This window comes from Carcharodon carcharias, assembly GCF_017639515.1.
Source record: "Carcharodon carcharias isolate sCarCar2 chromosome 24 unlocalized genomic scaffold, sCarCar2.pri SUPER_24_unloc_2, whole genome shotgun sequence".
NCBI lineage: Eukaryota > Metazoa > Chordata > Chondrichthyes > Lamniformes > Lamnidae > Carcharodon > Carcharodon carcharias.
The window spans coordinates 810,002-837,449 of NW_024470595.1; the positions used below are offsets into that span (position 1 = coordinate 810,002).

General features: G+C 53.1%; 1 protein-coding gene across 4 annotated transcripts in view; it reads left to right on the forward strand.

Annotated features, from left to right (window-relative positions):
* LOC121273521 (NACHT, LRR and PYD domains-containing protein 3-like) overlaps window positions 1-27,448 on the forward strand; it is an 82,763-nt gene that overhangs the window by 16,471 nt on the left and 38,844 nt on the right. For 3 of the 4 annotated variants that reach the window (XM_041180702.1, XM_041180701.1, XM_041180703.1), the window contains 4 exons: window positions 7,930-8,022; window positions 11,795-11,961; window positions 22,529-22,700; window positions 22,806-22,871. In XM_041180702.1, coding sequence (XP_041036636.1) covers window positions 8,013-8,022; window positions 11,795-11,961; window positions 22,529-22,700; window positions 22,806-22,871 — 415 coding nt within the window. In that variant the 5' untranslated portion in view covers window positions 7,930-8,012. The remainder of the gene's footprint in view (window positions 1-7,929; window positions 8,023-11,794; window positions 11,962-22,528; window positions 22,701-22,805; window positions 22,872-27,448) is intronic. The other variant, XM_041180704.1, reaches the window with a different exon arrangement.

Here is a 27,448-nt window from a genome sequence, read left to right on the forward strand (position 1 = left end):
CAGTGGGGGGTGTGGGGCTGGGTCAGTGGGGGGTGTGGGGCTGGGTCAGTGGGGGGTGTGGGGCTGGGTCAGTGGGGGGTGTGGGGCTGGGTCAGTGGGGGGTGTGGGGCTGGGTCAGTGGGGGGTGTGGGGCTGGGTCAGTGGGGGGTGTGGGGCTGGGTCAGTGGGGTGTGGGCTGGGTCAGTGGGGGGTGTGGGGCTGGGTCAGTGGGGTGTGGGCTGGGTCAGTGGGGGGTGTGGGGCTGGGTCAGTGGGAGGTGGGTGTGGGGCTGGGTCAGTGGGGGGTGTGGGGCTGGGTCAGTGGGGGGTGTGGGGCTGGGTCAGTGGGGGTGTGGGGCTGGGTCAGTGGGGGGGTGCGGGGCTGGGTCAGTGGGGGGTGTGGGGCTGGGTCAGTGGGGGGTGTGGGGCTGGGTCAGTGGGGGGTGTGGGGCTGGGTCAGTGGGGGGTGTGGGGCTGGGTCAGTGGGGGTGTGGGGCTGGGTCAGTGGGAGGCGGTGTGGGGCTGGGTCAGTGGGGGGTGTGGGGCTGGGTCAGTGGGGGTGTGGGGCTGGGTCAGTGGGGGGTGTGGGGCTGGGTCAGTGGGGGGTGTGGGGCTGGGTCAGTGGGAGGTGGGTGTGGGGCTGGGTCAGTGGGGGGTGTGGGGCTGGGTCAGTGGGGGGTGTGGGGCTGGGTCAGTGGGGGGCGTGGGGCTGGGTCAGTGGGGGTGGGGGCTGGGTCAGTGGGGGGTGTGGGGCTGGGTCAGTGGGGGGGTGCTGGGGCTGGGTCAGTGGGGGGGTGTGGGGCTGGGTCAGTGGGGGGTGTGGGGCTGGGTCAGTGGGGGGTGTGGGGCTGGGTCAGTGGGGGGTGTGGGGCTGGGTCAGTGGGGGGTGTGGGGCTGGGTCAGTGGGTGTGGGGCTGGGTCAGTGGGGGGTGTGGGGCTGGGTCAGTGGGGGGTGCGGGGCTGGGTCAGTGGGGGGAGTGGGGCTGGGTCAGTGGGGGGTGTGGGGCTGGGTCAGTGGGGGGTGTGGGGCTGGGTCAGTGGGGGGTGTGGGGCTGGGTCAGTGGGGGGGTGTGGGGCTGGGTCAGTGGGGGGTGTGGGGCTGGGTCAGTGGGGGGTGTGGGGCTGGGTCAGTGGGGGGTGTGGGGCTGGGTCAGTGGGGGGTGTGGGGCTGGGTCAGTGGGGGGTGTGGGGCTGGGTCAGTGGGGGGTGTGGGGCTGGGTCAGTGGGGGGTGTGGGGCTGGGTCAGTGGGGGGTGTGGGGCTGGGTCAGTGGGGGGTGTGGGGCTGGGTCAGTGGGGGGTGTGGGGCTGGGTCAGTGGGGGGTGTGGGGCTGGGTCAGTGGGGGGGTGTGGGGCTGGGTCAGTGGGGGGTGTGGGGCTGGGTCAGTGGGGGGTGTGGGGCTGGGTCAGTGGGGGGTGTGGGGCTGGGTCAGTGGGGGGTGTGGGGCTGGGTCAGTGGGGGGGGTGTGGGGCTGGGTCAGTGGGGGGTGTGGGGCTGGGTCAGTGGGGGCGGTGTGGGGCTGGGTCAGTGGGGGGTGTGGGGCTGGGTCAGTGGGGGGTGTGGGGCTGGGTCAGTGGGAGGCGGGTGTGGGGCTGGGTCAGTGGGGGGTGTGGGGCTGGGTCAGTGGGGGGTGTGGGGCTGGGTCAGTGGGGGCGTGTGGGGCTGGGTCAGTGGGGGCGGGTGTGGGGCTGGGTCAGTGGGGGGGGTGTGGGGCTGGGTCAGTGGGGGCGGTGTGGGGCTGGGTCAGTGGGGGCGGTGTGGGGGCTGGGTCAGTGGGGGGTGCGGGGCTGGGTCAGTGGGAGGCGAGTGTGGGGCTGGGTCAGTGGGGGGTGCGGGGCTGGGTCAGTGGGGGGCGGGTGTGGGGCTGGGTCAGTGGGTTGTGGGCTGGGTCAGTGGGGGGTGTGGGGCTGGGTCAGTGGGGGGTGTGGGGCTGGGTCAGTGGGGGGTGTGGGGCTGGGTCAGTGGGGGGCGGGTGTGGGGCTGGGTCAGTGGGGGGCGGTGTGGGGCTGGGTCAGTGGGGGCGGGTGTGGGGCTGGGTCAGTGGGGGCGGGTGTGGGGCTGGGTCAGTGGGGGGCGGGTGTGGGGTTGGGTCAGTGGGGGGCGGGTGTGGGGCTGGGTCAGTGGGGGATGCGGGGCTGGGTCAGTGGGGGGTGTGGGGCTGGGTCAGTGGGAGGCGGGTGTGGGCTGGGTCAGTGGGGTGTGGGCTGGGTCAGTGGGGTGTGGGCTGGGTCAGTGGGGGGTGTGGGGCTGGGTCAGTGGGGGGTGTGGGGCTGGGTCAGTGGGGGGTGCGGGGCTGGGTCAGTGGGGGGTGTGGAGCTGGGTCAGTGGGGGGTGTGGGGCTGGGTCAGTGGGAGGCGCGGGGCTGGGTCAGTGGGGGGTGTGGGGCTGGGTCAGTGGGGGCTGTGGGGCTGGGTCAGTGGGGGGTGTGGGGCTGGGTCAGTGGGGGGTGGAGGGCTGGGTCCTTGGGGGGTGTGGGGCTGGGTCAGTGGGGGGTGTGGGGCTGTGTCAGTGGGGTGTGGGTGTGGGGCTGGGTCAGTGGGGGGTGCGGGGCTGGGTCAGTGGGGGGCGGGTGTGGGGCTGGGTCAGTGGGGGGCGGGTGTGGGGCTGGGTCAGTGGGGGGCGGGTGTGGGGCTGGGTCAGTGGGGGGCGGGTGTGGGGCTGGGTCAGTGGGGGGCGGGTGTGGGGCTGGGTCAGTGGGGGGTGTGGGGCTGGGTCAGTGGGGGGTGTGTGGCTGGGTCAGTGGGGGGTGTGGGGCTGGGTCAGTGGGGGGTGTGGGGCTGGGTCAGTGGGGGGTGTGGGGCTGGGTCAGTGGGGGGTGCGGGGCTGGGTCAGTGGGGGGTGTGGGGCTGGGTCAGTGGGGGGTGTGGGGCTGGGTCAGTGGGGGGTGTGGGGCTGGGTCAGTGGGGGGTGTGGGGCTGGGTCAGTGGGGGGGTGTGGGGCTGGGTCAGTGGGGGGTGTGGGGCTGGGTCAGTGGGGGGTGTGGGGCTGGGTCAGTGGGGGGTGTGGGGCTGGGTCAGTGGGGGGTGTGGGGCTGGGTCAGTGGGGGGGTGTGGGGCTGGGTCAGTGGGGGGTGTGGGGCTGGGTCAGTGGGGGGTGTGGGGCTGGGTCAGTGGGGGGGTGTGGGGCTGGGTCAGTGGGGGGTGTGGGGCTGGGTCAGTGGGGGGTGTGGGGCTGGGTCAGTGGGGGGTGTGGGGCTGGGTCAGTGGGGGGTGTGGGGCTGGGTCAGTGGGGGGGTGTGGGGCTGGGTCAGTGGGGGGTGTGGGGCTGGGTCAGTGGGGGGTGTGGGGCTGGGTCAGTGGGGGGTGTGGGGCTGGGTCAGTGGGAGGCGGTGTGGGGCTGGGTCAGTGGGGGGTGTGGGGCTGGGTCAGTGGGGGGTGTGGGGCTGGGTCAGTGGGGGGTGTGGGGCTGGGTCAGTGGGGGGTGTGGGGCTGGGTCAGTGGGTGGCGGGTGTGGGGCTGGGTCAGTGGGAGGCGGGTGTGGGGCTGGGTCAGTGGGGGGTGTGGGGCTGGGTCAGTGGGAGGCGGGTGTGGGGCTGGGTCAGTGGGAGGCGGGTGTGGGGCTGGGTCAGTGGGAGGCGGGTGTGGGGCTGGGTCAGTGGGAGGCGGGTGTGGGGCTGGGTCAGTGGGAGGCGGGTGTGGGGCTGGGTCAGTGGGGGGGGGTGTGGGGCTGGGTCAGTGGGGGGTGTGGGGCTGGGTCAGTGGGGGGTGTGGGTCTGGGTCAGTGGGGGGTGTGGGGCTGGGTCAGTGGGGATGCGGGGCTGGGTCAGTGGGGGGTGTGGGGCTGGGTCAGTGGGGGGTGTGGGGCTGGGTCAGTGGGGGGTGTGGGGCTGGGTCAGTGGGGGATGTGGGGCTGGGTCAGTGGGGGGTGTGGGGCTGGGTCAGTGGGGGGTGTGGGGCTGGGTCAGTGGGGGGTGTGGGGCTGGGTCAGTGGGGGGCGGGTGTGGGGCTGGGTCAGTGGGGGGCGGGTGTGGGGCTGGGTCAGTGGGGGGCGGGTGTGGGGCTGGGTCAGTGGGGGGCGGGTGTGGGGCTGGGTCAGTGGGGGGCGGGTGTGGGGCTGGGTCAGTGGGGGGCGGGTGTGGGGCTGGGTCAGTGGGGGGCGGGTGTGGGGCCGGGTCAGTGGGGGGCGGGTGTGGGGCCGGGTCAGTGTGGGGCGGGTGTGGGGCTGGGTCAGTGGGGGGCGGGTGTGGGGCTGGGTCAGTGGGGGGCGGGTTTGGGGCTGGGTCAGTGGGGGGCGTGGGGCTGGGTCAGTGGGGGGCGGGCGTGGGGCTGGGTCAGTGGGAGGTGGGTGTGGGGCTGGGTCAGTGGGGGGTGTGGGGCTGGGTCAGTGGGGGGTGCAGGGCTGGGTCAGTGGGGGGTGTGGGGCTGGGTCAGTGGGGATGCGGGGCTGGGTCAGTGGGGGGTGTGGGGCTGGGTCAGTGGGGGGTGTGGGGCTGGGTCAGTGGGGGGTGTGGGGCTGGGTCAGTGGGGGGTGTGGGGCTGGGTCAGTGGGGGGCGGGTGCGGGCTGGGTCAGTGGGGGGTGCGGGGCTGGGTCAGTGGGGGGTGCGGGGCTGGGTCAGTGGGGGGTGTGGGGCTGGGTCAGTGGGGGGTGTGGGGCTGGGTCAGTGGGGGGTGTGGGGCTGGGTCAGTGGGGGGTGTGGGGTTGGGGTCAGTGGGGTGTGGGGCTGGGTCAGTGGGAGGCGGGTGTGGGTCTGGGTCAGTGGGGGGTGCGGGGCTGGGTCAGTGGGGGGTGCGGGGCTGGGTCAGTGGGGGGTGTGGGGCTGGGTCAGTGGGGGGTGCGGGGCTGGGTCAGTGGGGGGTGTGGGGCTGGGTCAGTGGGGGGTGTGGGGCTGGGTCAGTGGGGGGTGTGGGGCTGGGTCAGTGGGGGGTGTGGGGCTGGGTCAGTGGGGGGTGTGGGGCTGGGTCAGTGGGGGCGGGTGTGGGGCTGGGTCAGTGGAGGCGGGTGTGGGGCTGGGTCAGTGGGAGGCGGTGTGGGGCTGGGTCAGTGGGGGGTGCGGGGCTGGGTCAGTGGGGCGGGTGTGGGGCTGGGTCAGTGGGGGGTGTGGGGCTGGGTCAGTGGGGGGTGTGGGGCTGGGTCAGTGGGGGGTGTGGGGCTGGGTCAGTGGGGGGTGCGGGGCTGGGTCAGTGGGGGGTGTGGGGCTGGGTCAGTGGGGGGTGCGGGGCTGGGTCAGTGGGGGGTGTGGGGCTGGGTCAGTGGAGGCGGGTGTGGGGCTGGGTCAGTGGGGGGTGCGGGGCTGGGTCAGTGGGAGGCGGGTGTGGGGCTGGGTCAGTGGGGGCGGGTGTGGGGCTGGGTCAGTGGGGGGTGTGGGGCTGGGTCAGTGGTGGGTGTGGGGCTGTGTCAGTGGGGGATGCGGGGCTGGGTCAGTGGGGGGTGCGGGGCTGGGTCAGTGGGGGGTGTGGGGCTGGGTCAGTGGGGGGTGTGGGGCTTGTTCAGTGGGAGGCGGGTGTGGGGCTGGGTCAGTGGGGGGTGCGGGGCTGGGTCAGTGGGGGGTGTGGGGCTGGGTCAGTGGGGGGGGTGTGGGGCTGGGTCAGTGGGGGGTGTGGGGCTGGGTCAGTGGGGGGTGTGGGGCTGGGTCAGTGGGGGATGTGGGGCTGGGTCAGTGGGGGGTGCGGGGCTGGGTCAGTGGGGGGTGCGGGGCTGGGTCAGTGGGGGGTGTGGGGCTGGGTCAGTGGGGGGTGTGGGGCTGGGTCAGTGGGGGGTGTGGGGCTGGGTCAGTGGGTGTGGGGCTGGGTCAGTGGGGGGTGTGGGGCTGGGTCAGTGGGAGGCGGGTGTGGGGCTGGGTCAGTGGGGGGCGGGTGTGGGGCTGGGTCAGTGGGGGGCGGGTGTGGGGCTGGGTCAGTGGGAGGCGGGTGTGGGGCTGGGTCAGTGGGAGGCGGGTGTGGGGCTGGGTCAGTGGGGGGTGCGGGGCTGGGTCAGTGGGGGGTGCGGGGCTGGGTCAGTGGGGGGTGTGGGGCTGGGTCAGTGGGTGTGGGGCTGGGTCAGTGGGGGGCGCGGGGCTGGGTCAGTGGGGGGTGCGGGGCTGGGTCAGTGGGGGGTGCGGGGCTGGGTCAGTGGGGGGTGTGGGGCTGGGTCAGTGGGTGTGGGGCTGGGTCAGTGGGGGGCGCGGGGCTGGGTCAGTGGGGGGTGAGGGGCTGGGTCAGTGGGGGGTGTGGGGCTGGGTCAGTGGGGGGCGGGTGTGGGGCTGGGTCAGTGGGGGGTGTGGGGCTGGGTCAGTGGGAGGTGGGTGTGGGGCTGGGTCAGTGGGGGGTGTGGGGCTGGGTCAGTGGGGGGTGTGGGGCTGGGTCAGTGGGGGGCGGGTGTGGGGCTGGGTCAGTGGGGGGCGGGTGTGGGGCTGGGTCAGTGGGGGGTGTGGGGCTGGGTCAGTGGGAGGCGGGTGTGGGGCTGGGTCAGTGGGGGGTGTGGGGCTGGGTCAGTGGGGGGTGTGGGGCTGGGTCAGTGGGAGGCGGGTGTGGGGCTGGGTCAGTGGGGGGTGTGGGGCTTGGTCAGTGGGGGGTGTGGGGCTGGGTCAGTGGGGGGTGTGGGGCTGGGTCAGTGGGAGGTGGGTGTGGGGCTGGGTCAGTGGGGGGTGTGGGGCTGGGTCAGTGGGGGGTGTGGGGCTGGGTCAGTGGGGGGTGTGGGGCTGGGTCAGTGGGGGGTGTGGGGCTGGGTCAGTGGGGGATGTGGGGCTGGGTCAGTGGGAGGCGGGTGTGGGGCTGGGTCAGTGGGGGGTGTGGGGCTGGGTCAGTGGGGGGTGTGGGGCTGGGTCAGTGGGGGGCGCGGGGCTGGGTCAGTGGGGGGTGTGGGGCTGGGTCAGTGGGGGGTGTGGGGCTGGGTCAGTGGGGGGTGTGGGTCTGGGTCAGTGGGAGGCGAGTGCGGGGCTGGGTCAGTGGGTGTGGGCTGGGTCAGTGGGGGGTGTGGGGCTGGGTCAGTGGGGGGTGGGGGGCTGGGTCAGTGGGGGGTGGGGGGCTGGGTCAGTGGGGTGTGGGGCTGGGTCAGTGGGGGGTGCGGGGCTGGGTCAGTGGGGGGTGCGGGGCTGGGTCAGTGGGGGGTGCGGGGCTGGGTCAGTGGGGGGTGCGGGTCTGGGTCAGTGGGGGGTGTGGGGCTGGGTCAGTGGGGGGCGGGTGTGGGGCTGGGTCAGTGGGGGCGGGTGTGGGGCTGGGTCAGTGGGGGGGTGTGGGGCTGGGTCAGTGGGGGGCGTGTGTGGGGCTGGGTCAGTGGGGGGTGTGGGGCTGGGTCAGTGGGAGGTGGGTGTGGGGCTGGGTCAGTGGGTGTGGGGCTGGGTCAGTGGGAGGTGTGTGTGGGGCTGGGTCAGTGGGAGGTCGGTGTGGGGCTGGGTCAGTGGGTGTGGGGCTGGGTCAGTGGGGGGTGTGGGGCTGGTCAGGGGGGGTGCGGGGCTGGGTCAGTGGGGGGTGTGGGGCTGGGTCAGTGGGAGGCGGGTGTGGGGCTGGGTCAGTGGGGGGTGTGGGTCTGGGTCAGTGGGGATGCGTGGCTGGGTCAGTGGGGGGTGTGGGGCTGGGTCAGTGGGTGTGGGGCTGGGTCAGTGGGGGGTGTGGGGCTGGGTCAGTGGGAGGCGGGTGTGGGGCTGGGTCAGTGGGGGGCGGGTGTGGGGCTGGGTCAGTGGGAGGTGGGTGTGGGGCTGGGTCAGTGGGTGTGGGGCTGGGTCAGTGGGAGGTGGGTGTGGGGCTGGGTCAGTGGGTGTTTTTGAGGAGGGAAAAGGAGACTGGAGTGCAGTTTTTTGCAAGGACAAAGGGGTCAAGGGTGGATTGTTTGAAGAGAAGGGTGACAGCATCTCATATGTAGCCGAGCAGACAAAAAATCTACCATCTGTATCACCGTGGCATTTGTGGGATTGTAAAATCCCTAAAGATATCCTGCAAATAAATTCTGCGCATCACCTCACTGTTTGAAGCTGTCAGTATTCCTCAGATTTTAATATATCCATCTAATCCTTGTATTAATGTTGTATTTTTGACAGAACATCCTAATCTGGGAACATCTGGCATCACCATGGCTGAAGGTTAGAACAAGACAGAATATCGAACAACAACAGGAATAAGAATGGCCACAGGTAGGTTCACACAATACTTCAGAATAAAATTTCTATGCTTATAGATTGACCATATCTTGTGCAAGACCTGCAGCTCAGACAGGAAGAGGGAACAGGACAGGGGCCGAGTAGAAGGAGTTAAATGAGTAACCCTCCAAAGGGGCATCACAGTCACAGGTTGAGTTCTGGAACTGTTGAGTAGATACCTGACATTGGTGCCATGTGTGGTCAAATGCTGCTATAATGGCAGGGACAGTCATCTCACCTCAGATCTAGAATCACTTGGCTGCTTACAGAAGACGGTTCCCTTGTATTGAAGTTTTTATTATAATTTCACTCCTGAAAGGTCTGGCTCCAATCGTTTTTACTATACTCCCTAGTCATAGAGCCATGGGGGGAAGTGACCTGAACCACCTCCCTGGCTTAAAATTTAGCTGCACCAAGCTCCATGTGACCGGGAGTGTCCGAGCCACATTAACTGCCATAGCGCCATTAATTGGCTCAGAACAAGACTTAAGCTGCTATCAGAAAGGATTTCCTAACTCCGAGAGCTACCTGCTAATAAAATGGCAAGTAGCATTCATGCCATACAAGTGCCAAGCAATGATGATCTCCAACAAGATAGAATATATCAATCTCCACTTGACATGTAATGGCATCACCATCATTGAATCGCCCGCTCTCAACATCCTGGGGGTTACCATTGACCAGGAACTGAACTGGATTCATCATATAAATGCTGTAGCTATAAGGGCATGTCAGAAGCTGGGAAATATGAGGAGAGTATCTCACTCCTGTCTTCTCAAAGTCTGTCCACCATCTGCAAAGCACAACTTAGGAGTGCAATGGAATATTCTCCCCTTGCCTAGATGTCTGCAGCTCCAACAACACTCATGAAAATTTACACCATCCAGAACAAAGAGCCCACTTGATTGGCATCCCATCCACCACTTAAAACATTTTAAAAAATATTAATTAATGGGTTTTGGGCTTCACTGGATAGGCCAGCATTTATTGCCCATCCTGATTTCTAAATAGCCCTTGAGATGATGGTGGTGAGCACCCGCCTTGAACTGCTGCAGTTCATATGGCACAGGTATATCCACAGCGCTGTTAGGGAGGGAGTTCCAGCGACAGTGAAGGAATGGAGTTCTATTTCCAAGCCAAGATGCTGAGTGGCTTGGAGGAGAATATCCACGTTGTGGTGTTGCTCCTACCTATTGCTGCCCTTGTCCTCCTAGATGGTAGCGGCCGTGGGAGGGAACGTGCCGTCTAAGGAGCCTTGATGCGTTCCTGCAGTGCATTCTGTTCATCATATACACGGCTGCTACCATGTGTCGGTGGTGGAGGGAGTGAATGTTTGTGGAAGGGCTGCAAATCAACCGGGTTGCTTTGACTTGGATGCTGCCAAGCTTCGTGTGTATTCATGGAGCTGTACTCATCCAGGCAAGTGGAGAGTATTCTATTACACTGCTGACCTGTGCCTTGTAGATGGTGGTGGTGGACGGCCTTTGGCGATTCAGCACCTGAGTTACTCACTGCAGCATTCCTACCCTCTGACCTGCTCCTCTAGCCACTGTATTTACGTAGCTAGTTCAGTTCACTTTCTGATCAATGGTATCCACCTGGATGTTGATGGTGGATAATTCGGCAATGGTAATGCCATTGAATTTCAAGGGGTGATGCTTAGGTCATGTCTTGCTGGAGATGGTCATTGCCTGGTCCTTGTCTGGCACAAATGTTACTCGCCACTTGTCAGCCCAAGCCTGAATATCATCCAGGTCTTGCTGCATGTGGACATGGACTGCCTCAGTATTTGAGGCATTGTGAATGATGCTGAACATTGCACAATCATCAGTGAACAGCTCCACTTCAGACCTTATGATGGAATGAAAGTCATTGATGAAGCAGCTGGAGATGGGTGGGCCTAGGACACTACCCTGAGGGACTCCAGTGATATCCTGGAACTGAGATGATTGACCTCCAACAACCACAACCATCTACATTTGTGCTTGGTCTGACTCCAACCAGCAGAAAGTTTTCCCAATGATTCCCATTGACTACAGTTTTGCTAAGGTTTCGTGATGCCACACCCAGTCAAATGCTGCATTGATGTCAAGGGCAGTCACTTTCATCCCACTCTGGAGCTCAGCCCTTTTGTCCATGTTTTAAACAAGACTGGAATGAGGAAAGGAGCTGAGTGACCCTGGCGGAACACAAATGAGTGTCAGTGAGCATGTTATTGCTGAGCAATTGCCGCTTGAAAGCACTGTTGATGACCCCTTCCTTTACATTTCTGATGGTCACAAGTAGACTGATGGGTAATTGGCCGGGTTGGATTTGTCCTGCTTTTTGTGTACACGACATGCCTAAGCGATTTTTCACATTGACGGGCAGATGCCAGTTTTGTAGCTGCACTGAAACAGCTTGGCTAGGGTTGCGGCAAGTTCTGGAGCACAAGCCTTCAATACTGTTGCTGGAATATTGTCAGGGCCCATAGCCTTTGCAGTATCTAGTGCCTTCAGCTGTTTCTTGATATCACATGGAGTGAATTGAATTGGCTGAAGACTGGCATCTGTGATGCTGAGGGCATCTGGAGGAGGCCAAGATGGATCACGCACTCGGCATTTCTGCTTCAAAATTGTAGCAAATGCTTCAGCCTTATCTTTTGCACTGATGTCCTGGACTCTCCCATCATTGAGGATGGGGATATTTGTGGAGCCTCCTCCTCCAGTGAGTAGTTTAATTGTCCGCCATCATTCATGACTGGACATGGTAGGATTGCATAGCTTAGATGTGACTCATTGGTTGCATAATTACTTAGTTCTGTGTTACTTGCTGATTATGCTGCTCGGCACACAAGTAGTCCTGTGTTATAGTGTCACCAGGTTGACAACTCATTTTTAGGTATGCCAGATGCTGCTCCAGGGATGCCCTCCTGCACTTTTCATTGATCCAAGGTTAATCCCCTGACTTGGTGGTAATGGTAGAGTGTGGGAAATACCGGGCCATGAGGTTATAGATTGTGGTTGAGTTCAGCTCTGCTGCTGCTGATCGCTCACAGTGCCTCATGGCTGCCCTGTCTTGAGTTGCTAGATCTGTTTGAAATCTATCCCAATTAGCATGATGATGGAGGGTATCCTCAATGTGAAGACATTAGCTCCTTCCACTACTTACGCACAGTGGCAGCAGTGTGTAGTGCATCTACAAGATGCACCGCAGCAACTCACCAAGGCTCCTTTGACTGCGCCTTCTAAATCCATGACGTTTGCCACCAAGAAGAACAAGGGCAACAGATGCATGGGAGCACCAGACCTGCAACTTCCTCTCCAGGCCAAACACTATCCTGACCTGGAACAATATCACTGTTCCTTTACTGTCACTGGGTCAAAATACTGGGACTCCCTTCCCAGAAGTGCTGTGGGCATATATGCACCAGAAATATTGCAGTGGCTCAAGAAGGTGTCTCACCACCTCCTTCTCTGGGGCAATTTGGGATAGACAACAAATGCTGGCCTTGCCAAGGACTCCCACATCCAGCAAACAATAAAGAAAATTACTGGTTTTAAATTTGCGATTGAGAGCTTCTTGTTAACCATGGGTCTAAAGGGATTTGGGGCAAGGTTAGGAATTAGGTCACAAATCAACTATGCTATCACTTAATGTTTCTGGATTTTCACACTTTGTTTGATAATGTGGCTCACAGGAGGATTCAGTCGCTTCCTTTAAAGGAAGTAGAACAATGTGGCTAGAAATTCAATTATGTTTATTTTTCTCCATTTTGTGTTCACAGATCCAAACTCCAGAATCACTGAGTTCTTGACAAAATGGGATGATTTCCAGCTGTTCCAGTTGACAAAATTTTACTGGGACAGACTAGAACAGGCGATTGAAGAAGGGGTGGATGGAGTCAGCTCATTGTTAACATTCGAGCGGATTTTCAATGGACAAGAACATCGGGTAAGTGGGACGGTTGCAATGAGTTAGGATTATTTAAATATTACAGAACTTGCAGAATGTAAGGATGATAGAAGACCAAGATCTATCTAGATCATCTTCTAACACCTGGGCAGTCACATGCTGATAATGGTGATAAATCAACCTCCAACAATTAGTCTACACCAGAACCAAGCATGAGGTGAGGAAAGCCTCAGAGGTAGAGAGCTTTGTGAACCGTCGATCCAAAGTGAACTGAATTTTCCAAGCATACAACAATTACCACATACAGATACAGCAGCATTGTGATTATGTTACTGAATTAGCAAACTAGTAACCTGGACTCATACTGCAGAGACCTGAGCTTAGATCTCACTTTGACAGTTTGTGAATTTGAACTAAGGAAATAGGATAATTGTCGTCAAAAGCCATCCGGTTCACTCATATCCTTTAGGGAAGGAAACCTGCCGTTCTTACTCATCCTGACCTGTATATGGCTCCTGACACCCAGCAACATGGCTGACTCTTCACTGCCCTCTGAAATGGTCTAGAACAACATGCAACACAGCTACAAATAGGTGTAAAAAGAGCCCCCAGCATTGGATTCAGTCACAGCTCAGTCGTCCATGCAAAGTCCCCACTAACATTGAAGGACTTGTAACAAATGTGACTAATAAAACAACAGCCTGACATAAGAATAATCCTGTCAATATGACCATCAAACGCCATCCCAGCCTCTTCTGCTACTATTCCTGGGTATGCCCTTTCCCACTAGATGGATCCACCACAGATGGCAGCCTAGGGGAATACAGTAACCAGGAAGAGTCCTCAATATAGATTCAGAACCTCAGGAAATCTCTTGGCATGAGACCAAAGATAGACAACAAAACCACCATCTGATTATTGCCCTCCTTCAGTTGATGAATATGGACTCCTCCAGGTTAATTAGAAAAAGCAAGGGCAGAGAATTCACTATAGGTGGGGACTTAATTTCTCCCATCAAGAATGGCTCAGTAGCACCACTAATGACGGTGCTTTCTGAGTCTTGAAAGACATATCTGCCAGACTGGGCTTGCAGCAGTTGGCCAGAGAACCAACAGGAGATAAAACCCTATTTGTCCTCACCCATCTACCTATTGCAGATGCATCTGTCTATGATACTATAGGAGTGACCACTGCACGGTCTGTGTAAGAAACAAAGTACCGTCTTCAAACTGAAGATACCTCTCATTGTGTTGTGCGATAGTATCACCGTGCTAAATGTGATGGATACACAATAGATTGACTGTCTCTAAACTGACTATCCACAAAGCGCTGTGGACCATCAGCCTCAGAATTGTGGTAAGGCATATCCATCACTCCACCATTTCAATCAAACCAGGGGCTCAACCCTGGTCCAATTAATGTGTAGGAGAGCGTTGCAGGATCAGCATCATGGGTATATAAACATGAGATAGCAACCTGGTGAGGCTACAACATATCACCATAACATATATACTTCACATCTGTCTTCACCCAAGAGAATGTGGATGAAGGTATCGAACATGGGGAGAGAGACTGCAAGGTTCTTGAGCAAATCTATATAGGGAGTGACAAGGTATTGGAGGTGTTGGCAGGCTTGAATGTGGACACATCTCCAGGTCCGGATGATTTGTGTCCCAGACTGCTGAGGGAGGCAAGGGGGGAGGTCGCAGGCGCTCTGACCCAAATTTTTAATTCCTCTCTGGCCACGGGGAAAGTGCCAGAGGACTGCAGAACAGCTAATGTGGTTTTGCTATTTAAGAAGGGTTTTAAGGGAGAAGCCAGGGATCTACAGGCCGTAGCCTAACTTCAGTGGTAGGGAAACTATTGGAAAAAGTTCTGAAGGCGAGAATCTATCTCCACTTGAAGAGGCAAGGTTTGATCAGGGATAGTCAGCATGGCTTTGTTAAAGGGAGGTCATGCCTAACAAATTTAATCTAATTTATTGAGGAGGTGACCAGGTGTGTAGATGAGGGTAGTGCAGTTGATGTAGTGTATGTGGATTTCAGCAAAGCCTTTGACAACGTCCCACATGGGAGACTTATAAAGAAGGCAAATGCACATGGGGTACAGGGTAATTTGATGAGGTGGATTTAAAATTTGCTTAATTGTCGGAGACAGAGGGTGATGACAGAAGGATATTTTAGTGACAGGAAGCCCGTGTCCAGTGGCGTACACAGGGATCTGTGCTGGGTCCCCTATTATTCGTCATTTATATAAACAACATAGATGACTATGTAGGGGGTATGATTAGTAAGGTTGCGGATGACACAAAGATTGGCCGGGTGGTTAACAGTGAGGATGAATGTCTTGGGCTACAGGAAGATGTATACGGGATGGTCAAATGGGCAGATAAGTGGCAGATGGAATTTAACCCTGAAAAGTGTGAGGTGATACAATTTGGAAGGAGTAATTTGACAAGGAAGTATTCAATGAACGGCATGGCACCAGGAAGTTCTGAGGAACAAAGGGACCTCAGCGTGTGTGTCTATAGATCTCTGAAGGTGGAGGGGCATGTTAGTGAGATGGTGAAAAAGGCATATGGGACACTTGCCTTTATCAATTGAGGCATAGATTACAAAAGTAGGGAGGTCATGCTGGAGTTGTATAGAACTTTGGTGAGGCCACAGCTGGAGTACTTTGTGCAGTTCTGGTTGCCACATTATAGGAAAAATGTGATTGCACTGAAGGGGGTGCAGAGGAGGTTCACCAGGATGTTGCCTGGTAAGAAATATTTAAGTTATGAAGAGATGTTGGATAGACTTGGGTTGTTTTCATTGGACAGAGAAGACTGAGGGATGACCTGATTGAGGTGTACAAGATTATGAAGGGATAAAAACAAAAAAACTGCGGATGCTGGAAATCCAAAACAAAAACAGAATTACCTGGAAAAACTCAGCAGGTCTGGCAGCATCGGTGGAGAAGAAAAGAGTTGACGTTTCGAGTCCTCATGACCCTTTGACTGAACTTGAGTTCGAGTCCAAGAAAGAGTTGAAATATAAGCTGGTTTAAGGTGTGTGTGTGGGGGGGGGGGTGGAGAGAGAGAGAAGTGGAGGGGGTTGATGTGGTTGTAGGGACAAACAAGCAGTGATAGAAGCAGATCATCAAAAGATGTCACCAACAATAGAACAAAAGAACACATAAGTGTTAAAGTTGGTGATATTATCTAAACAAATGTGCTAATTAAGAATGGATGGTAGGGCACTCAAGGTATAGCTCTAGTGGGGGTGGGGAGAGCATAAAATATTTTAAAATATTTAAAAATAATGGAAATAGGTGGGAAAAGAAAAATCTATATAATTTATTGGAAAAAACAAAAAGAAGGGGGAAACAGAAAGGGGATGGGGATGGGGGAGGGAGCTCAAGACCTAAAGTTGTTGAATTCAATATTCAGTCCGGAAGGCTGTAAAGTGCCTAGTCGGAAGATGAGGTGTTGTTCCTCCAGTTTGCGTTGGGCTTCACTGGAACAATGCAGCAAGCCAAGGACAGATATGTGGGCAAGAGAGCAGGGTGGAGTGTTAAAATGGCAAGCGACAGGGAGGTTTGGGTCATTCTTGCGGACAGACCGCAGATGTTCTGCAAAGCGGTCGCCCAGTTTACGTTTGGTCTCTCCAATGTAGAGGAGACCACATTGGGAGCAACGAACGCAGTAGACTACGTTGGGGGAAATGCAAGTGAAATGCTACTTCACTTGAAAGGAGTGTTTGGGCCCTTGGACGGTGAGGAGAGAGGAAGTGAAGGGGCAGGTGTTGCATCTTTTGCGTGGGCATGGGGTGGTGCCATAGGAGGGGGTTGAGGAGTAGGGGGTGACGGAGGAGTGGACCAGGGTGTCCAGGAGGGAGCGATCCTTACGGAATGCCGATAAGGGGGGTGAAGGGAAGATGTGTTTGGTGGTGGCGTCATGCTGGAGTTGGCGGAAATGGCAGAGGATGATCCTTTGAATGCGGAGGCTGGTGGGGTGATAAGTGAGGACAAGGGGGACCCTAACATGTTTCTGGGAGGGAGGAGAAGGCGTGAGGGCGGATGCACGGGAGATGGGCCGGACACGGTTGAGGGCCCTGTCAACGACCGTGAGTGGAAAACCTCGGTTAAGGAAGAAGGAGGACATGTCAGAGGAAACGTTTTTGAAGGTAGCATCATCGGAACAGATGCGACGGAGGCGAAGGAACTGAGAGAATGGGATGGAGTCCTTACAGGAAGCGGGGTATGAGGACCTGTTGTCGAGGTAGCTGTGGGAGTTGGTGGGGTTGTAATGGATATTGGTGGACAGTCTATCACCAGAGATTGAGACAGAAAGGTCAAGGAAGGGAAGGGAAGTGTCAGAGATGGACCACGTGAAAATGATGGAGAGGTGGAGATTGGAAGCAAAATTAATAAATTTTTCCAAGTCCCGCCGAGAGCATGAAGCAGCACCGAAGTAATCATCGATGTACCGGAGAAAGAGTTGTGGAAGGGGGCCGGAGTAGGACTGGAACAAGGAATGTTCCACGTACCCCATAAAGAGACAGGCATAGCTGGGGCCCATGCCGGTACCTATAGCCACACCTTTTATTTGGAGGAAGTGAGAGGAGTTGAAGGAGAAATTGTTCAGTGTGAGAACAAGTTCAGCCAGACGGAGGAGAGTAGTGGTGGATGGGGATTGTTCAGGCCTCTGTTCGAGGAAGAAGCTAAGGGCCCTCAGACCATCCTGGTGGGGGATGGAGGTGTAGAGGGATTGGACATCCATGGTGAAGAGGAAGCGGTTGGGGCCAGGGAACTGGAAATTGTTGATGTGACGTAAGGTGTCAGAGGAATCACGGATGTAGGTGGGAAGGGACTGGACAAGGGGAGAGAGAAGGGAGTCAAGATAACGAGAAATGAGTTCTGTGGGGCAGGAGATTATGAAGGGCATGGACAGATTGGATAGGGAGCAGCTGTTCCCCTTAGTTGAAGGGTTAGTCATGAGAGGGCACAAGTTCAAGGTGAGGGGCAGGAGGTTTAGTGGGGGCTGTAAGAAAACACATTTTTTCCCAAAAGGTGGTGATGGTCTGGAATGCGCTGCCTGGGAGGGTGGTGGAGGCGGGTTGCCTCACACCCTGTAAAAAGTACCTGGATGAGCACTTGGCATGTCATAAAATTCAAAGCTATGGGCTGGTAAATGGGATTAGGTAGGTAGGGCAGGTGTTTCTCACGTTTGGATGCAGACTCAATGGAACGAAGGGCCTCTTCTGCACTTTGTGATTCTGTGATATAAGAAGCAAGTGATCCCACAACCATCAGTGCATATAGCTTTGCATTCCTGCCAGACCAGTAATATCGTGGTGAACAGCTAAACAACTAAATGGAGGAGAATAATCCACAAACATTCACATAATCAATGATGGGGAGCCCAGCACGAGTGCAAAAGATAAGGCTGAAGCTTTTGCAACTATCTTCAGTCCAAAGTGTTTAGTGGATGATTCATCCACTTGGTTTTGGTTCCCATCTTCACTGAAACAAGTTTTCAGCCAATTTAAATCCCTCCACATGATGTAAAAGGAGCAACCGAGCTCACTGGATGCAAGGTCCCCAACAATATCCCAGCTGTTATGCTGGAGATTAGTGCTCCAGGACTAGCCGTAATTCTAGTCAAGTTGTTTCAGTGCAACACTGGCATCTCCCTGACAATGTGTTAAATTGCACAGGAATATCCTATCCATGAAAAGCAGGACAAATCTAAGCCAGCAATTGCAATTCTATCAGCCTACTCCGAGTCATCAGCAAAACAATGGAAGGTATCGTTGACAGTGCTTTGAACTGGCCCTTACTCAGCAATAACCTGCTCACCAAAACTCAGTTTAGGTTTTGCCAGGACCACTCTGCTCCAGACCTAATCGCAGCTTTGGCTCAAACATGGCCAAAAGAATTCCAGAGGAGAGGTGATGGTGCTTTCCCTTCACATCAAGGCAGCATTTGAGCTAATGTGGCATCAAGGTGTCCTCACAAAATTGAAGTCAATGGGAAACAGCAATCATATTACTTCTCAATCTTTTTTTTCCAGTGAGGACACGCCCAGTTTACACAATAGCTCCTCGCCCAACCCCTCCATCCTCTCAATCGCTCTAGTTGTTCTCTTCAGTAGCTCTCATAACCTTAGATAAAAGCAAAGAACTGTGGATGCTGGAAATCCAAAACAAAAACAGAAACAGAAATACCTGGAAAAACTCAGCAGGTCTGGCAGCATCGGCGGAGAGGAGCACAGTTGACGTTTCGAGTCCTCATGACCCTTCAACGGAACTAAGTAAAAATAGGAAAGGGGTGAAAAAAAGGTTTAAGGGATGTGGTGGGGGGAGGGGGCGGTTGTTGGGACAAGAAGCTTAGTAATCGGTGGCGATAACCAAAAGATGTCACAGACAAAGGTCAAAAATGTGTTGAAGGTGGTGATATTATCTAAAGGAATGTGCTAATTAAGAGTAGACAGCAGGACAAACAAGGTACAGATAGACCTAGTGGGGGTGGGGTGAAGGAATACTAAAAGGGCTAAAAGTTAGAGATAAACAATGGGTGATAAGTGGGGTGTAAGGAGGTGAGGTCGAGGTAGCTGTGGGAGTCGGTAGGCTTGTTGTGGATATTGTTGGACAGTCTATCACCAGAAATTGAGACAGAGAGGTCAAGGAAGGGAAGGGAAGTGTCAGTCAATTTCTGGTGATAGACTGTCCACCAGTATCCATTACAAGCCCACCGACTCCCACAGCTACCTCGACTACAGCTCCTCACACCCCGCTTCCTGTAAGGACTCCATCCCATTCTCTCAGTTCCTTTGTCTCCGTCGCATCTGTTCTGATGATGCCACTTTCAAAAACAGTTCCTCTGACATGTTTTCCTTCTTCCTTATCCTAGGTTTTCCACCCACGGTGGTTGACAGGGCCCTCAACCATGTCCGGCCCATCTCCCGCGCATCCACCCTCACACCTTCTTCTCCCTCCCAGAAACATGATAGGGTCCTCCTTGTCCTCACTTATCACCCCACCAGCCTCCGCATTCAAAGGATCATCCTCCACCATTTCCGCCAACTCCAGCATGATGCCCCCACCAAACACATCTTCTCTTCACCCCCCTGGCAGCATTCTGTAGGGATCGTTCCCTCCGTGATACCCTGGTCCACTCCTCCATCACTCCCTACTCCTCAACCCCCTCCCACAGCACCTTCCCTTGCAACTGCAGAAGATGCAACACCGGCCCCTTCACTTCCTCTCTCCTCACCATCCAAGGGCCCAAATACTCCTTTCAAGTGAAGCAGCATTTCACTTGCACTTCCCTCAACTTAGTCTACTGCATTTGTTGCTCCCAATGCGGTTTCCTCAACATTGGAGAGACCAAACACAGACTGGGTGACCGTTTTTCAGAACACCTTCGGTCTGTCTGCAAGCATTACCCAGACCCTCCTGTTGCTCGCCATTTCAAAACTCCACCCTGCTCTCATGCCCATATGTCTGTCCTTGGCTTGCTGCATTGTTCCAGTGGAACTCAACGCAAACTGGAGGAACAGCACCTCATCTTCCGACTGGGCACTTTACAGCCTTCCGGACTGAATATTGAGTTCAACAATTTTAGATCTTGAACTCTCTCCTCCATCCCCACCCCCTTTCCGTTTCTTCCACCTCCTTTTTTCCCAATAACTGATATAGATTTTTCTTTTACCACCTATTTCCATTATTTTTAAATGTATTTCCACCCATTGTTTATCTCTACCTTTTAGCCCTTTTAGTAGTCCATCCCCCCCACCCCACCCCCACTAGGTCTATCTGTACCTTGTTTGTCCTGCTGTCTACTCTTAATTAGCACATTCCTTTAGATAATATCACCACCTTCAACATCTCTTTGTCCTTTTGTCTGTGACATCGTTTAGTTATCTCCACCTATCACTGGCCCACTATCCAGCTCTACTTGTACCACCCCCTTAAACCAGCTTATATTTCACCCCTTTACTATTTTTACTTCGTTCTGTTGAAGGGTCATGAGGACTCGAAACATCAACTGTGCTCCTCTCAGCCGATGCTGCCAGACATGCTGAGTTTTTCCAGCTATTTGTTTTTCTGTTTCTGCTCTCATAACCTTGTTGTACTGAGGCAATCAGGATTATACACTGTATTCTAAGTATGGTCACATCAATGTTTCTAGCAAGTTACAAATTACCTCACTTTTGGTTCAATATTGCCTTCTTAATGCACCCCAACATCTAATTTGCTTTCCATGCTGCCACTGAGATTTGTTCCCATATTAGATAACGGAATCACCAAATCTTACAGAATAGAAATGGGAAAATGGATCGAACTGTAAATATTGTGAATCTGACACAATGATATGAAACTGGAAACACCCAGCAGATCCATCATTATCTGTAAAATGATAGGGGAATGATTCAGGTTTATCTCTGGTGTGGACTGACAATAAAAGGAAAGAGTTTGATGAGGCTGGGAAAAGGAGGGAACAGGGAGGGTATAGTGGGAAAGCAGTGAGCTACCAGAAAACTTCTAAACAGTAAATTGAGAAACGGTAGATGACAGAAATAAGCCTGTGGGTTAAACAAAAGACATTTGAAAACAATGGAGAGTTGAAAATGTGCAAAACCCAAACTAAGAAAGAAAGCCAAAGGGAAATGCTGTGGGTCAGAAAAAAACAATCGTTTCCCCCATCGATGCTGTGATTTTATCTCATGCTTCGGAGGCTTGAAGACTTTGATCAATTCATCCTTTCGTCTGCTCACCTTGAATCCTAAATTCTCAAATACCCACGTTAACAATAACTCCTCATCCCTGGTAACATGCTGATGAATCTGCAGGATAGTTCCTTCAGTGTTTATATTTCATTCAATAATGGAGTGTCCAAAACTGCACACAACTGGAATAAATTATTTTTCTCTGTCTTCCTGGTGTGACCCATCACTCATCATATGAGCTTCAGCAAACTAAACTCATTCAATCTGCAACTTCCCCTCCAACCATTCTGACTTGGGACTCTATCGCCGTTCCCTCACTGTCACTAGGTCAAAACGAGAATGTCCTTCCCAGCAGCACTGTGGGTGTACCGGTACCAGATGGACTGCAACAGTTCAAGAAGGTCGCTCACCACCGCCTTCTCTAGGGTATTTAAGAATGAGTAACAAATGCTGACTTAGCCAGTGATGCCCACATCTCGTCAAAGAATATTTAAAAATTCCTGTCCCTGTTTCTCGCTCTGACAGTCACCCCTCATGCGTGAACGTCAGGTAATTGTGTTCATTCACTGTGTAATTTCCTGCCTCTATACTCTTGGTGTGGAACGTAATTCCCTTTTCCTACTGTTAGACATTGGAAAAATTGACCCCATTGTCTGCTATCCCTGCCACAAACTCCATCTTCTCACCACTTGATTTGATTTCTCCCCCTGGTCACTGATCAAAGCTTAGCCAGGCTATCTGTGATTTCAGTGTCCAGCTTCAAGCTGAACTCAATTTGCTGCAAACTTGCCAGCACAAAAATGTCCTACTTCTCTCCACATAACACTGCAAGTCTCTACCCCTATCGCAACACTTCTCCTGAACCTTCATCCATGTATTTGGAACAGTTGAGTGCGGAGGTAACCAAGGTAACCTTGCAACCTCTGGAATGTTAAGCTACTTGGATTCTGCTACCTGTAACCTGTACCACTCCAGGTCCCAGGTATCACTTGTGTGCTCACCTATAATATCTCCCAGTCCTCAGATGCCTTCAATTTAAAATTCCCCTTCTTCTGTTTAAATAAGTTAATGACCTTGACCCTTTCGTTCCTTGTAAGCTGCTCGAGTCCTGAAACCTCCCATTGGAATTCTCCATTGCTCTGACTCTGGACTTATGAGCAGCCTCTCCTTCATACCACCACAGTGTTCAGTTACCTTGGGTCCCACTCACTCTCAAAACCTATCCACTTCCCACTCCTTACCAAGTTTTCATACTCGTAGCAAATTTGCAAAAATATCAAGCTTCTGAACTTTTAGTTACTGAGGGGGAAATTGATCGGATTGATTGGATTTTTCACCATTATTATTGGTCGATTCTCCTGACAGATAAATCAACAGTACTGGTTTGGTTCAGACAATGGTGATTTCTCTGCCAGTTTTCATTTTAAGATTCCCATTCTTCTGTTAAAATAACTTAATGACCAGAATCGTGCCTTCCCTTCCACCAGAGATCTGAGTTGCTGCTATTTTCTTGCTGAGTAAATGAGAAACTATGACAGCAAGAAGTCAGTGTGAGGAAACAAGTGGATTATATTGTCAATCAATAATTTGACAAATAAAACTCATCACACTGATCACATTAAAATACTGCAGATTGTCAATGACCCCTCACCCTCCCCAAAATGTATTTCAGACTTCTGGCTTAGTTTATTCACATTTATTTGATGTTAATGACTGAAATGAGATGAAGATGATTTTTAGTGAAAGTTCATTATGCATCAGTTCTCGGCCCAGTGACTGTTTATTGTGCTCAAAACAATTGGAAATGCCATCACTGAGCAGATCCTTTCCTCCTCATTCTCGGTGTTTGTCTTTCACTCTGATCCTCAATATATTCATTATTATTCTTTGCAGAAAGTCACCGAGCTCACGGATAAGGGAAACCGGGCGGACAGTTCCAAGCTTCTCCTAAGTCTGGTGATGGAGAAAGGTTCTCGGGCCCGAAGGGTGATGTGGGAATCCTTTGTGAAAGTGCTTCACGGGGTCCCAAAGTTGAATAAAATAATAAAAGAAATACAGGAACTTGGTACGGTAAAATCACACAGTGAATTCAATTTCAGATTGAAACATTGCAGATTTTGCTATAACATGACACAAATCTGATTTCATGAATGTTAATTGCTTTAAACAGGTTCTGATCCATTTGATTACATGAACGTTGGAAGAGGCTTATCTGAAGTACCCAGTCACCTGAAAGGTAAGAGATGAAATGGACATTTAAAACCATTTCACTTTTTTTAATTCATTCACAGGATGTGGGCTTCGCTGGCTGGGCCAGCATTTATTGCCCATCCCTAGTTGCCCTTGAGATGGTGGTGGTGAGCTGCCTTCTTGAGCCACTGCAGTCCATGTGGTGTAGGTACACCCACAGTGCTGTTAGGAAGGGAGCTCCAGGATTTTGACCTAGCGACAGTGAAGGAACAGCAATATATTTCCAAGTCAGGATGGTGAGGGACTTGGAGGGTAACCTCCAGGTGGTGGTGTTCCCATCTATCTGCTGCCCTGGTCCTCATAGGTGGTAGTGGTCGTGGGTTTTGAAGATGCTGTCTATGGAGACTTGGCGAATTCCTGCAGTGCACATTGTAGATGGTACACACTGCTGCTACTGTGCGACTGTGGTGGAGGGAGTGAATGTTTGTGGATGTGGTACCAATCAAGCGGACTGATTTGTCCTGGACGGTGTCCAGCTTCTTGTGTTGTGGGAGCTGCACTCATCCAGGCAAGTGGGGAGTATTCCATCACACTGCTGACTTGTGCCTTGTAGATAGTGGACAGCTTTGTGGAGTCAGGAGGTAAGTTACCTATTGCACGATTCTTAGCCTCTGACCTGCTCTTGTAGCCAGAGTATTTTTGTGGCTAGTCCAGGTCAATGGTAACCCCCGCGATGTTGGTAGTGGGGTATTCAATGATGGTACTACCATTGAACATCAAGGGGCGATGGTTGGATTCCCTCTTGTTGGACATCGTTATTTTCTGACACTTGAGTGGTGTGAATGTTACTTGCTACTTGTTAGCCCCTCCTGTACTCTTCACTGAACCCCTGGCTTGATGGTATTTGTAGAGTGGGGGATACGCCGGGCCATGAGGTTACAGATTGTGTTTGAGTACAATTCTGCTGCTGCTGATGGCCCACATCGATGCCCAGTCTTGAGTTGGCTGGATCTGACCAAAATCTATCCCCTTTAGCACAGAGGTAGTGCCACACAATGCAAAGGATGATATCCTCAATGTGAAGTTGGGACTTCATCTGCATAATGACAGTGCGATGATCACTCCTACTGATTCTGTCATGGACAGATGCATCAGCGGCAGGCAGGTTGGTGAGGATGAGGTCAAGTATGTTTTTCCCCTCTTGCTGGTTCCCTCACCGCCTGCTGCAGACCCAGTCTAACAGCTATGTCATTTAGGACTCGGCCTGCTCGGTCAGTAGTGGTGCTACCGAGCCACTCATGGTGATGGACATTGAAGTCCTCCCCCCAGAGTACTGTGCCGTTGCCACCCTCAGTGCTTCCTTCACTCAACATAGAGGAGAACAGAATCAGCTGAGGGAGAGCGGTACGCGATACTCAGCAGGAGGTTTCCTTGCCCACGTTTGACCTGATGCCATGAGAATTCTTGGGGTCTGGAGTCGATGTTGAGGACATCCAGGGTAAATACCACTGTGCTGCCACCTCTGCTGACAGGACACCTGTATTATCCCAGTCCCAGGGATAAGGATGGATATTATCTGATAATATGGGACATTATCTCCATGAGGATTGACTAGCCTGTGAGGCAGCTCTCCCAATAAGGAGGAATTTGCAGGGTTGACAGGGCTGCAATTGCTGTTGTTGTATCCTCAGTCGATACCGGGTGCTGTGTCTGGTTTCATTTCTATTTTGTGTTACAACTGTGTGCATGGCCATTTCAGAGCTAACTGCAAAGAGCTAATTGCTGTGGGTCTGAAGGTGCATGTAGGCCAGACCAGGTAAGGACAGCAGATGGGTTGAAGCAGATGGGTTTTTACAACAACCGACAATGGTTTCATGGTCATCATTAGGCTTTTAATTCCAGATTTGTATTGAATTCAAATTCTACCATCCACCGTGGCGGGATTCGAACCCAGGCTCCCAGAGCAGTACTCTGGGTTACTAGTTCAGCGACAATACCATCGCCTCCTTTCTGAGAATCCGAATGATTGGAACCTTTGTTTTGGAGATTCTCGGATTCTGAAAATCAGAAAATCAAGTGCTGGGAAACAGGAGATTGAACATGATGAGGATTTGTCATTGAGCCTCAACTATGGACATATTCAATGTACAATTCATATGATATGATTTCTGTTGTATTCTGTAAATATTTGGGCATTGCATTTTTTGACTTAGTCTAGCTGGTGTTTGCTATTCTGATATTGTATATACACCTGCCAGAATCCCACTATGCTGTGAATCAGAATGCAAACCTGTGTGTGCACTGATTCTCTGGGCTCACAGTGAAGAGCTGGGCCTTGAGCCAGATGTCACGGGTTCCCTGCACCCAAGAAATCATTCCCATCATTAACAAATCAAATGCTGAGCAGGAAGATTGCAGAAGGTCCATCAAGCCACAATGGCTCAACCGTGAAGGCTAAACAGTTCTTCCCGCTGCTGCCTCCCACTCCTCCACCCCTGCCACTCTCCAGGATCATGCAATCTCCTGGTAGAGGCAAAAATAGAAAAGTGCAGAGCCAGTGTGGGAAAACGTTCCCTAGTATTCTTCTCTGACCTCCTCAGTTGATAGAATCCAATTCAGGAAATTGCGTTGTCCAGTTGTTACCTATAAGCCAGTTACTTTCTACAGGATGTGATCTCTGTCCCAGTCATGAACTGGTCCAGCTCCCTCTTCTGAGTCAGCACCGACCATAGCAACTGGAAACTCATTCCAAAGGCTCACAGTTCTCCTGGCAGAGAAAAGAAACACTGAATATGCTGTCCATTCCTACATTTACATAGTTTAAACTAATCGTCCCCCATTTGATAAACTAATCGTCCCCCATTTGATAAACTAGCATAATCTTTCAATCGGGACTCTATCCAGGCATTCATGTATTTACTAGGCCTCTGTAAATTAGCATATATCTTTGCTGCTTGACATTAAACAAATTAAAATCCTTGAGCCTGTCTGAGTAGCTGAGCTTCTCTAAGCTGGAAATCACTCCTGCAGCTCTCCTTTGGAACTTTTCCAATGACATTCTATTATCCAAAATGTAGGGATAACCAAAACTGTGCACACTACTGGGATGTGGTCTGACCAGGAACCTGTACAGGCAGAGTGATAGCCTTTGTTTTATACTGATTGGTTCCATTAATATAAACTCAATACTTTGTTAGCTTTAACTACAGTTTTTCTGCGCTGATCTTGAACCATCAGTGATCTGTACACAGTAGCACTAAGATTTTTTTTATCTCTCACCCTGTCTCAGTATTGTTTCCTGCAAATGATGTTTGTATTCAATATTAGCCCAATCAATATGTATGAGGTACAGTTATCTGAATGGAACACTGTTTGCCAATGTGTGTCCACAGTTGTAGCCTTTTATTGGATTTGATCGCCCTCTACTATCTTAATCTTCAAATCGATGTTTTTGTCATCCGAAAACGTATATATCGTACTCCTAACGCTCTACAACTTGTGCTCCTGATTCATATTTTCACCCTTGTCCAGCTCATGAATACAGATTGTCAAAAGTTTTGGGTGTAGGACCAACCCTCGGGAGAGATCACTTGTCACATATCTTCCAATTAAATTTGTGGTTCGGGATTGAAGAGACGACCTAATCCAATGTTTCAAATTTTAACTCACACACCATCAAATGAAGTAACCTAGTGTGAGGATGCTTATTGAAGGCTTTCTGAAAGTCTAGAGTGACAGTGTCCACCAGATTTCTCCCATGCCCTATCCTAATAACATCCTGAATAAACCCCACCAAATTCATTGGACACAAGCTAATTTTTTTGAAGTTGTGTTGTGAATTTCTAAAGGCCTCTTCCCTTTCCCAGTGATCTTAAAGAACACCCCTAATTATGCCTTCCACCATCTGCCCCTTTTTAAATTGAATGGATAATGTTAAAGAAATTTGAAACATTACATTTTTATTATTTCACGGAACAGAATGAGAGGTCAGAGAGTCTTTGATCCGAAATGAGAATATCTACAGATATTCACACAACAGCACATTAATGTGGAGAAATGTGAGGAAAAGAGAATATTCAGGGTGACTGGGAATCTACTGACCCATTTCCTCATGGCGGTGAAAGAGAGCTCACTATTCTACTCAAAGAATAATCCTACAATTCACGAGTTGTGTTTGAACCCATTGCAATAATTAAAATAAATTTATTTTCAATTTTCCAAAACGACATTGTTGAAAATTGGAGCAAAATTAATTATTTGTAAACAGTTCAAATGAACTGTAAATGTTACTACTATAATGTTACATGGAGTGAAGTAGGTAGTTGTTCTATTTCTAGTTCTAATCAGTAAGATGACAGGACTATTATAAAAACACAATCAATGTATGCATGTGTAAAAATCCTGAAAAATTATTAGCAATTTCTGAAACACAGTACAACAGGAAAAGAATTATTTTTCTTGAGTTCTCTGCCCGAAGGCAGGTCTGACTCACAGCTAAACCATGGTAGGGCAAGGAGGCAGTTCCAAGATTCACCCCAGCCGGAATGGAATTGAACCCCATGCTGTTGGCACCAACTTGATCCACACTGGCTGCCCAGTCAACTGAGCCAATTGGCCCTAATG